The 12,229-nt window shown below is 47.4% G+C and overlaps 1 protein-coding gene across 1 annotated transcript; it reads left to right on the forward strand.

Moving 5' to 3' along the window:
• Window positions 1-2,278: 2,278 nt before the first annotated feature.
• Window positions 2,279-3,980, forward strand: LOC121927025 (hemoglobin subunit beta-2). The gene is made up of 3 exons (XM_042460512.1): window positions 2,279-2,445; window positions 2,583-2,805; window positions 3,697-3,980. The coding sequence occupies exons 1-3, from the start codon at window positions 2,354-2,356 to the stop codon at window positions 3,823-3,825; spliced, it is 444 nt and encodes a 147-aa protein (XP_042316446.1). The 5' UTR covers window positions 2,279-2,353; the 3' UTR covers window positions 3,826-3,980.
• The last annotated feature ends 8,249 nt before the right edge of the window (window positions 3,981-12,229 follow it).

Raw genomic sequence — 12,229 nt, forward strand, 5'->3', positions numbered from 1 at the left:
CATCCTTCCCTTCTCCTCAGTGCTGCAACTGAGAACAAACAGTGCAGAAGCCATTCAAAAGGTTTAGGAAAAGCAACTGCTGAGGCAGCTCTTCCATCTGACCCAAGGCACTAAGGTTAGGATCATAGGATCCTAGCATTGGAAGAGACCCCAAGGGGCCATCCAATCCAACCCCCTTGTGCCATGCAGGAAGACACAAGCAAAGCACGACAAAAAGGATTGCCAGAAGGGAAACTGCAGAGGACTCCTCTGCCTTCAGGGTCAGAAGCAACCTTTGCTGGAATGCCCTCTTCTGTGCAACCATTGAAAGTATAGAAGCACTCTTCAGGTTCCACTTTGGCAACCCTACTGGGCATTCATCGGACACCACTGGCTGGGACCCAGGAGGGCAGGGAATGGGCTTGGCACTGTGGGAAAGCACTTTTGGGGTCTCTCTGGCCTTGCACAGAACCCCCCCCCCAACACACACACACCTCTTCTTAATGGCTGGCCACTACAGGAAGGACTTCACCCCGGCCTCTCATGCAGCCTACCAGAAGCTGGTCAACGTTGTGGCCCATGCCTTGACCCACCAGTACCACTGAGAAGGGTTAGGGTTAGGGTTAGGAAACCATGCCCTATGAGAATCACTTAGAGAGCTGGGAATGTTTAGCCTGGAGAAGAGAAGGTTAAGAGGTGATATGCAGGGATGTCATATTGAGGAGGGAGCAAGCTTGTTTTCTGCTGCTCCAGAGAACAGGATCCAGAGCAATGGATACAAGCTACAGGAAAGGATATTCCACTTAAACATTAGGAAAAACCTCCTGACAGTAAATCCAAAGCAGAATAGAGTTAGGACTATTACTTCTCTTGATCTGGACAACGTACTCCTATTGGAATATTTCAAAGCCTAGGATCATATTGGCTTTTTTAGCTGCCGCATCACACTGTTGACTCATGTTCAACTTGTGTAGTGTGAACTTTGGATCAGTTCAAATTGATTCCACGATCCCAAATCTAGGCAACTCATAAGCAGGTTTAATTGTGAATGTGAATGAGTCCTAGGACTCCCTTTCTCAAGTACTGCCTTCAAGCCAGGTGTCCCCCACCCTATATCTTTCTGAAGAATTTCCGCACAGCAAGAGCTTTTCGACAATGGAAGATGCTGCTGCCTTGGCAGGTGGTGGAGCCTCCTTCTTTGGAGGCTGTTTTTCAACTGGGCGTGGATGGCCACCAGCCTGGTGCTTGAACTGTGTCTTCCTGCATGGCAGAAGGGTGCTGGACTGGATGGCTTTTGGGGATCTCTTCCAACTCTAGGATTCTTCTTCTTCTTGAACAAAATGAGCTTCAACAAGGAGAAATGTAAGATACTGCACTTAGCTAGAAAAAATGAAATGCATAGATATAGGATGGGGGACACCTGGCTTAAGGAGAGTTATACATGTGAAATGGATCTAGGAGTCCTAGTAAACCACAAGTTGAACATGAGTCAACAGTGTGATGTGGCAGCTAAAAAGGCCAATGCAATTCTAGGTTGCATCAATAGAAGCATAGCATCTAGACGAAGGGAGGTCATAGTGCCACTCTATTCTGATTTGGTTAGGCCCCACCTGGAATAACACTGTGTCCAGTTCTGGGCCCCACAAGTCAAAAAGGATGTTGAGAAGATGGAGAGTGTCCAAAGGAGAGCCACCAAAATGGTGAAGGATCTGTAAACCATGCCTTATGAGGAAAGATTTGGGGAGCTGGGGACGTTTAGCCTGGAGAAGAGACAGTTAAGAGGTGATATGATAGCCCTTTTTAAGTATTTGAAGGAAAGTCCTATTGAGAATAGAGCAAGCTTGTTTTCTGATGCTCCAGAGAATAGGACCTGGAGCAATGGATACAGGAAAAGAGATTCCACCTCAACATTAGGAGGAACCTCCTGACAGTAAGACCTGTTGGACAGTGGAACACAATCTTTCAGAATGTGGTGGGGTCTCCTTCTTCGGAGGTCTTTAAGCAGAGGCTGGATGGCCATCTGTTGGGGATGCTTTGACTGTGAGTTCCTGTATGGCAGAAGGGGTTGGACTCAATGGCTCTTGGGGTCTCTTCTGACTTGATGATGATGACGATGATGATGATTCCTTCTCCTCTTACTTTCTGGTCTGTGTCAGCATGTGCTGCCGCTGATTTTCCCCATGTCCAGCCACACCCGAGAGAGTGACAGCAGGGTGGCTCTGCCCTGCTCCAGCCAATGCCAGAAACACCCACCCACCATGGAGGAGGAACCCTGGCACAGGGTATAAAAGCCCTGCCAGGAGCAGACCTGGACTCAGCTGTGCAACTTTCCTCATCCCACTGTTGAGCCGGACCACCTCTGTTTGTAGCCACCATGGTGCACTGGACCGCCGAAGAGAAGCAACTCATCACTTGCTTCTGGAGCAAAGTTGATGTGCCCACTGTGGGTGGCGAGGCCCTGGCCTGGTAAATTGGCACAGTGGTCCCCTTCCCATGATTGCTCTGGAGGGCTTGCTTCCTTACTCTCTGTCTTTTTGAGGGGGGGGGGTCAGGTCTGACCCTGTTTTCTCTGTCTTTATCTCTCTTCTCTTTCCTCCTTGCAGCATGATGGTCATGTACCCCTGGACCCAGAGGTTCTTTCCTGATTTCGGCAACCTCTCCAGTGCCACAGCCATCTGTGGCAACCCTCGGGTCAAGGCACACGGCAAGAAGGTGCTCACCTCCTTCGGGGATTGCATCAAGAACTTGGACAACATCAAGGAGACTTTTGCCAAGCTGAGCGAGCTGCATTGTGACAAGCTCCACGTGGACCCAGAGAACTTCAAGGTGAGCCTCGCTCCCCTTGCGAGGAAGGACAGGCTGCCATGTCTGCCTGTGGAGAAGACTGGTTGGGTCAGTGTGGGGTGGCAGAGGGGGTCCTGCAGGCAAGGGAAGGTGTGGGTTGCCAATGTATGCACACGTGTGTGAGAGAGGTCAAAATGCAATTGCAAAAATCATGATTCCATTATTGTACAAGGGCCAATGCACAGGGCAGTCTCTCTCGTTTATTGGGGTTTTTTGAGGTATGGTAAACTGTAGTGCTTTGAACCTTGGACCATGACTTCAAAGAACAGGGTTCAAATCCTGGCTCGGCCATGGGAACCCACTGGGTGATTCTGGGCAAGCCACATTCTCTCAGCCTCAGAGGAAGGCAAAGGTGGCAAGCCTCCTCTGAACAAATTTTGCCAAGAAAACCCTGTTATAGGTTGTCTTTAGGGTGGCCATGAGTCAGAGACAACCTGAAGGCACACAACAGCAAACAGAGTGAGTGGCGTGTCCTTGGTTCAGAGCAGGGACAGAGGTTTTGAAGCCAGGTTCCCCGGTGTCAAAAATCATGTCCTTTTTCCACTGGATGGGCAAACATAACCTGGTGCCAAAGGGTGAGAGGCATGCCTGCTCCTGTTGAGGGAATGGTGCACGGTTGTGCTCAATGCATGCTCTCCTGCCAGTGGCCTGATGCCCAGGTTTAACCCTCATGGTTGTTCCACTATGGGGAAACCCTATTGCCTTCCTCCTGCCTTGCTCCCCTTCAGTTCTGCAGGGGGAGAATGCTCTGGTTGGCTTTTTGTGGGCTGGGGAGGCCGAGGAAGGATCATAGCATCCCTTGGCCTATCCTGCAGGGTTGTGGTGGGGCTATGGGTCAGAGGAAGGTCTCCCATCTCCCCATTCCTCTTCCAGCTCCTGTGCAGCACCCTCCTTATCGTCCTGGCCGGTCACTACGGGAAAGACTTCACCCCGGCCTGCCACGCCGCCTACCAGAAGCTTAGCAATGTGGTGGCCCATGCCTTGGCCTACCGGTACCACTGAGAAGCCACCACCATCAGGGAGAAGCGGCCACCTTGCCCCCTTGCCTTGGTCCGGGGGGGGGGGGGGGGGGGGGGGGGGGGGGGAGAGCCCCCTTGCCAGCCCCACATCCCCTCCTGACCTGACCACCGAATAAAAGCCAACCCCCTGCAACCTGAGTTGACTCTCTGGGTCTTGTCTTGTGTATGTGTCTTTTTCTAGGTAGGTTGTGGGGTGGGCACACATGACCCAAAGGTAGCCTTGGAGCAATGGGGTGGGCAGAGGCAGATGGCGTGGGGTGGAGGATGGCTGGCAAGCAGGACCTTCTGCAAAGGAGAAGGACTCCAAAGCCACTCCTGAGGGTTGGCAAAGGCTCTGTGGATGTGTGTGTGTGTTTCTGTGTGCATGCATGGAGTGTGTGAAGAGGGGCAAGTTGCACAGACTTCTCGGGTGGGCAGGAAGACTGGCATTGATCTGTTTCATATACCTAGGTGTGTGTGTTTATATGCACGCATGGAGTGTGTGAATAGAGGCAGGTTTTGCACAGACGGGCATTTCATAGAACTATAGAATCCCAGAGTTGGAAGAGAGCCCCCAGGGGCATCCAGTCCATCCCCCTTTGGCCATGCAGGAACTCACAACTAAAGCACCCCTGTGACAGCTGGCCATCCTGCCTCTCTTTAAAAACCACAAAAGAAGGAATTTTTTTCCTGCAAAAGGAGAATACAGTAAAGCAGATAGAGATTTGCACATTGATCTATTTTATCTCCTTAGATGTGTGTGTGTTTCAGTGTGCATGCATGGAGTGTGTGAAGGGGGTGGGCAGATGGCACACACTTCCCAGGTGGGCAGAAAGACTGGCATTCATCTATTTGATCTCCCTGAGCACCTGCCAAATCGTTGCCTCTGCTCAACACTACAATAGCGCTTGGGCCCTACTTGAATGGCTGTAGGTCCATCGGGTGGTGTAGGTTTCTTTTTTGGGACATGGGGGTCCTTTGGGATTCTCTGCGAGAGAGTTCTAGCACTCAGAACAGCAGACTGGAGTTCTCCAGCAGAAGGGGTTCTGAGGGCACCAAACTGCAAAGGATGCTGAGCCATGAGCTATAAACTATGCTTTGTGGACACTCCCAGGATCTCCATCCCACTCTGCTTTCCACTCTGCAACACAACCTGGATTTCCCCTTCAAAACAGAAGCGTTCAGGAGGGAGGGAATCAGGATTCAGAGCACAATGTGCAGGGAAGAAAGAGTGTGATCTCCATGTGCAACACCCCAGTGAGAAACACTTATGGGGGGAGAGGTTTGCCGGAGAGGGGACACTGGGATCTTGGACCCCCTCAAGCCCAGAAAAGAGGGTTTCCCTTGGTCCCTCTTGCACATGGTCACTCACGCATCACATGCACTGATGTGGGCACTGCAGCCTATAGGCTTTCTTCCTTCTCCACATACCCATTTGCTCATCCTCCTAGTTGTGGGGGCGGGGGGGGGATACACGAAAGAAGTCACAGCACCCCCTCCCCAGCTCTCCCTGCAAGTTGTTGTGGGTACAGGTGGAAGGCAACATCCAGGCTGGGGCTGGGAACCACTTTCCCCATCCTGTGGGTTGGGGTTCAGCCTGGCCTCCTTCCGTCCCAAGGCAGGATAGAAATAATAAAATAAGACAATTCATTGCAACACCCATGTGCCAGTTTCGGGGCAGGGGGGGCTCTACCAGACCCGGAAATTATGGAGGAAGATTGCAGAGTCTCCAACCCAGCTACTAAGAAGAAGCCTGCATCTATATCTCCTGCTGGCCACCCCCAGAAAGCCCAGGGAGATGGGGCTGGGCAAGGCCAGGCTGTGGGCACAAGTGGCCCCAAGTCCCAGTTTTTCATCCCCTGAAGCCTTCCTGGTGTGATCCCTCCCAAAATGTTTGGTGGTGATCTTTTCTCCCAGTGGTTCAATGCTCTCTCTTGTGGTGCTGGTTTGGGTCAGATGCAAAAGCACATTTTGGGATGGGGGGTGGGGGGAGAGATAATTGGGCATGAAAGCAAGAGGCATGCTTTATGAGAGACAATTATGAGCAATGAGAAAGAAAACATGGACAACTGCTGATTTACATGATGCCAGGCTGTTGTATGCTTCCCTCTGGGAAAGCGAGGAAATAGACCAAATATAGACTTAGGCCTGTTAAAAATATAGATGACTTCATGGAAATGGATAGATGAACTGATCCAATTCAAAATAAATCATTGGAAGGTTTTTTAATACAAACTGGGAACCTTTTATGAAATTTCACCAAATGAATTAGTTTTAATTTTCGAATAAATGTGTAAATAATGTAACAGGTAGAGTTCTAGATAAAGTTTCTTTGGTGACCCATACCAAGGACATAGCATAAAAACCACAAACATCATAAAAACCAAAGACTGAAAGGACTAACATACAAATGTCGCATAGTGACAACTTTTGTATAGGTTTGTTAGAAAGTATGAACTATATAACGGATATACAGAAGTAAGGAAGTATTAGGGTTAGTGGGTTATTGTTATATGAGGAATGACCCATGCATATATTTTTGGTTTTGTTGTGTTTTACTATTAAGTCGTCCATATAATTGTATTGTAATTATTTTTGTTAGAGGTAGAGATTAAGGGAAAATATGTTCAAAAACAAAAGCCTGCTTGGGGAGAATGGTAAAGCCTGAGAGACCTATCTATATCTGTTGTTAACAGGATCATAGGATCCTAAATGGGAAGAGTCCAACCCCCTTTTGCCATGCAGGAACTCTCCGTCAAAGCATCCTCAACAAATGACCATCCATACTCTGTCTAAAGATTTCCAAGGAAGGAGACTCCTCTGTTCTCCTTGGAGGGAACGTCTTCCACTCTGGAACAGCAATGACTGTCTGAAGGTTCCTCCTAATGTTGAGATGGAATCTCTTTTCCTGGAGCTTGCCTCCATTGCTCTAATTCCTATTCCTGCTCCAGAGAATGGGGCAATGGGTTCAAACTACAGGAAAAGAGATTCCACCTCAACATTAGGAATCCTAAGTAGTGTCAGGATAACCTGGGGTTTCACCCTCTGCTTTGGGTTTTGCAAGAGAATTTGAGCAAATAGGGATCGGGATCGAATTCAAGTGTGAATGATGGCCGTATAATCCAATTTGCAATTTGTTTTATAACGTAGTAGGAACAAGCCCATAGAATCATAGAGAGACCCCAAGGGCCATCCATTCCCACCCTCTTCTGCCATGCAGGAACTCTCAGTCAAAACATCCCCGTTGACAGATGGCCATCCAGCCTCTGTTTGAAGACCTCCAAGGAAGGAGACCCCACCACTCTCCATTGAGGGAGTGTGTTCCTCTGTCAAACAGCCCTTACTCTCAGGAGGTTCTTCCTAATGTTGAAGTGGAATCTCTTTTGCTGCAGCTTGCATCCATTGCTCCATTGGGTCCTGTTCTCTGGAGCAGCAGAAAACAAGCTTGCTCCCTCCTCAGTATGACACCCCTTCAAATACTTAAACAGGAGTTGTCAATAGCTGCGACATAAAACAACTAGCAGAATTAAAATGATACCCTCTGAGTTACAGTGTCATGTGCACAGCCTGTCCCCCGTGTAGATGTATATGCATAGGATACTGCAATTTAAAAGGAAAATTTCAATTTTGCCAGTTGTTTCTTGTGCCAAAAGTGAAAACTTGGTAAGATGTGTTTTTTTAAAAAAAGAAAATGTAAGAAGAAGAATAAAAAAACATATTTAAAATGTAATTCTAAAAATCCTGGGGTGCCTCTTTCCTCTTCCTACTGAGCCTCAACCCCATTCGCTCCGTTGCTTCAGCGTTTTAAAGGGATCTCTCACATTCTATTTTCTGCCATTCCCCCCAAACTGGGACTTAAGGCAGCTTCCTGAATCACCTTGTGTTTCTCAATATTTTGTGTGGGTCACTCGAGCAAATGAGTCAAACTGCGAGGGAATGCTATCCAGGGGTGTCTATGCTGGCCATAGAGCAAAGTACAAGAACAGCCCCAAATCCCTCCCTACTTTCTATCTGAGAGCAACAGCAGGAGCAGCAACATCATCTTGTGCAAAATGCAGCCTGTGACTATTTTTCTTTCTCCTGTGTGGTTTTTAACACTTTCAGTTGACAAAGAATCCAGTGGAGCTTCAAAACTTTGCAACATGTATTTTATGCCTTTTGGTTGGTCCAATGAAGGTATCACTCTTTTGTGGATTTGGGGTGTTATTGTACCAGGGCTGACAAAATAAAGCTCTAACACTATCATACTTTCCCTTTCCCTGGTATGATACTTAACTGTATCCTGTCTGATACTCCACTTATCCGCTTCGATCTTCTGGAGAAATGGGATATAAATAAATTTTATTTTATTATTTATAAACTGTATTTTTATTCTTTTAATAGGCGATCTATTTTACAATTGTAACAATTTAATCTGAGGATCATGGAGCAGAGGACAGAATAGGGGAATTTCAGCCCAGAATAAGTAAAGAGATAGTAGAGGAATGCCTTATTAATCTAAATGAATTTAAGTCTCCAGGACCAGATGAACTACATCCAACAGTATTAAAAGAACTGGCAAATGTAATATCGGAGCCATTGGCAATAATCTTTGAGAACTCCTGGAAAACAGGAGAGATCCCAGCAGAATGGAGGAGGGCAAACGTTGTCCCCATCTTCAAAAAGGGGAAAAAAGAGGATCCCAACAATTATCGTCCAGTTAGTCTGACATCAGTTCTAGGAAAGATTCTGGAGCAGATCATTAAACAGAGAGTCTGTGAACATCTAGAAGGCAATGCCAGAATCACAAAAAGTCAACATGGGTTTCAGAGAAACAAGTCATGCCAGACAAACCTAATCTCTTTCTTTGATAAAATTACCCTCTTGGTAGATGAAGGGAATGCTGTGGATGTAGTAGATCTTGACTTCAGTAAGGCCTTTGACAGGGTTTCCCATGACATTCTTGCAAACAAGCTTGTAAAATGTGGACTAGACAAGGTAACTGTTACATGGATTAGTAATTGGTTGACCGGCCAAACCCAAAGGGTGCTCAACAATGGCTCCTTTTCATCCTGGAGAAAAGTGACCAGTGGGGTCCCACAGGGCTCTGTCCTGGGCCCAGGGCTATTCAACATCTTTATCAATGACCTGGATGACAGAATTGGGAGCATACTTATCAAATTTGCAGATGGCACCAAATTAGGGGGAATAGCTAATACTCCAGAGGACAGGATCAAGATTCAAAATGACCTGAATAGACTAGAAAGCTGGGCCAAAGCTAACAAAATGAAATTCAACACGGAGAAATGTAAGGTATTGCACTTAGGGCGGAAAAATAAAATGCACAGATATAGGATTATGGGGGACACCTGGCTGAATGAAACTACGTGTGAAAGGGATCTAGGAGTCCATGTAGACCACAAGTTGAACATGAGTCAACAGTGCGATGCGGCAGCTAAAAAGGCCAATGCTATTTTAGGCTGCATCAATAGAAGTATAGCGTCTAGATCAAGAGAAGTAATAGTGCCACTGTATTCTGCTCTGGTCAGGCCCCACCTAGAATATTGTGTCCAGTTCTGGGCGCCACAATTCAAAAAGGACATTGAGAAACTGGAGCCATGTGTCCAAAGGAGGGCGACTAAAATGGTGAAAGGTCTGGAAACCATGAAGCCCTATGAGGAACGACTTAGGGAGCTGGGGATGTTTAGCCTGGAGAAAAGAAGGTTAAGAGGGGATATGATTGCCCTGTTTAAATATTGGAAAGGATGTCATATTGAAGAGGGAGCAAGCTTGTTTTCTGCTGCTCCAGAGAACAGGACCCGGAACAATGGATGCAAGCTGCAGGAAAAGAGATTCCATCTCAACATTAGGAGGAACTTCCTGAGAGTAAGGGCTGTTTGACAGTGGAATGCACTCCTTCCTCAGAGGGTGATAGAGTCTCCTTCCTTGGAGGTCTTTAAACAGAGGCTGGATGGCCATCTGTCAGGGATGCTTTGATTTGGATTTCCTGCATGGCAGAATGGGGTTGGACTGGATGACCCTTGGGGTCTCTTCCAACTCTATGATTCTGATTCTATGATTCTAATCATGTTTTAATGTGTCACTTTTTTAGTTGCATTGTTCTTTTAATGTTGTGAGCCGGTCTGGGTACCAGTTCTGGGGAAAGAGTGTGATGATGATGATGATGATCATCATCTTCATCACCTTTGCTTGATGAAGAAGCCAGTGGAGCTTTGAAAGCTTGCAATGTGTATTTTGTGCATTTCCATTGGGCCAATGAAGGCATCACTATTTTGTGGATATGGGATGTTATAGTACTTTGCATGGAAATTAAGCTGGATTTGCTCTGAGCGTAACTTTCACATCCACAATTGGTCATGATGTTGAGACTTTTGCCAAAGTCCTAACTCAGCCCCCAACCTAATGTTCTTGGAAAGGATGAAGAGACCCATTCTGCCGATGCTCAGAGCATGGCTGAATGATGGCCTTCCCATCAGGTCTTAGGGAAACTTCAGCCAGGAAAAGTTACTTAGGTCCATAACACACTGCAGAAAAATTCCAGTTTGAGACCCCCTTTAACTGCCATGGCTCAATGCTATGGAACTCATAGAATCATAGAATTGTAGAGCTGGAAAAGACCCCAAGAAGGGCCATCCAGTCCAACCCCCCTTCTGCCATGCAGGAACTCTCAATCAAGGATTCCCTGAATGATGGCCATCCAGGCTCTGTTTAAAGACCTCCAAAGAGGGAGACTCCACCACAATCTCCGAGGAAGGAGTGTGTTCCACTGCCAAACAGCTCTCATTGTCAGGAAGGTCCTCCTAATGTTGAGGCGGAATCTCTTTTCCTGGAGCTTGCATCCATTATTCTATGTTCTAGTTTCTGGAGTGGCAGAAAAAAAGCTTGCTCCCTCCTCAATATGACACCTGTTCAAATATTTAAACGGGGCTGTCATATCACCCCTTAACCTTCTCTTCTCCAGGCTAAACATCCCTAGCTCCCTAAGTCGTTCCTCATAGGGTTTCATGGTTTCCAGGCCCTTCACCATTTTAGTCGCCTTCCTTTGGACACATGGCTCCAGTTTCTCAATGTCCTTTTTGAACTGTGGTGCCCAGAACTGGACACAGTATTCCAGGTGGGGCCTGGCTAGAGCAAAATAGAGTGGGACTATTACTTCCCTTGATCTAGACACTATACTTCTGTTGATGCAGTCTAGAATCATATTGGCCTTTTCGCTGCCTCATCACACTCTTGACTCATGTTCAATTTATGTTCTACCTGCAGTGTGGATGCAGCCTCAGGCCCCGTACAACCAGGTCAAAATAAAGCTGCTTCAGGTCACTTTGGAGGTATGCTGTTTAAATGATGCATGCATCCTAAGAGTCTGGAAGCTGCGCTAAAGTTGTGCTCCAGTCCCTTGGAGAGAGGCTGGATGGCCATGTGTCACAGTGCCATGCTGCTCCATATAAATTTTGGAATCCATGATAACCCTTAATGACCCCTGGATGAACTCTAGCAGCCTGTCCTCCATTACTGGCACCTCCTCTAAGGGAGCACCCCTATTAACATCTCAGAGGGTCCGGGGAAGTCGCATGAAGGGATCATCTCAAGGCTGGGAAGAGTGAAAGGATTGCCTTCCCTAAAGCTATCAGCCTCCTCCTCCAACCTATTGTCCGAGTGGCATAAGCCCTTTATACTATCCAAAGCAGACACCCAGGTGAAAAGAAAATCTTTAGAACACCTTTGTTTCGGCCAAGCCAGCCTCTTTGCCTCAGGCCAGATTGGGCCTAGAAAAGGTCCCCACTTTGGCTGCTCAGGGCGCCATTTCCAAGGTCTACTTCCTCCACGTCAGTCGGACCTCTGTTCTGGTAGCCGGCATTTCTGCTCACTCCCAGGTTGCGGAGCAGACTTGTCTCACTGTCCATCATCCCATTCGCTCCCCGGAGGGAATCTACATTCTGGTAAGCATCTCCATTAGTAACGCCTGAGATCTGCTCCCATTTCCCAACCCTAATTTCTCCTGAGTCCTGAGTGTGTGTGTGAGTGTATGCGCAACGCATGTGTTTTCCCACAGTTTCAATAAATTAGACATCTAGTTATTAATATCCGTCTCAGCTTTATTTATTGGGACCCCCTGGTCTACTCCGTATACATATTGGGAGGGCGATTTCGGTGGGCTCTTGTAGCCGGCATTATTTGCAATATTTGAGCTAATAACAACATAATAAAATTCCCCTATGGACCCTTGGCTACAACAGGGGATGCTTTGACTGGGAGTTCCTGCATGGCAGAATGGGGTTGGACTGGGTGGCCTTTTTGGGGTCTCTTCCAACTCTAGGATTCTCAAGCATAAACATGATGGAGTCCTTGGGTGGAGATGGGAGGCCAGAGAGGCGTCTCTTGGGAGATACTAGCCTGGCAGGCTGCTA

The sequence above is a fragment of the Sceloporus undulatus genome, chromosome 3, assembly GCF_019175285.1.
Source record: "Sceloporus undulatus isolate JIND9_A2432 ecotype Alabama chromosome 3, SceUnd_v1.1, whole genome shotgun sequence".
NCBI classification, from domain to species: domain Eukaryota; kingdom Metazoa; phylum Chordata; class Lepidosauria; order Squamata; family Phrynosomatidae; genus Sceloporus; species Sceloporus undulatus.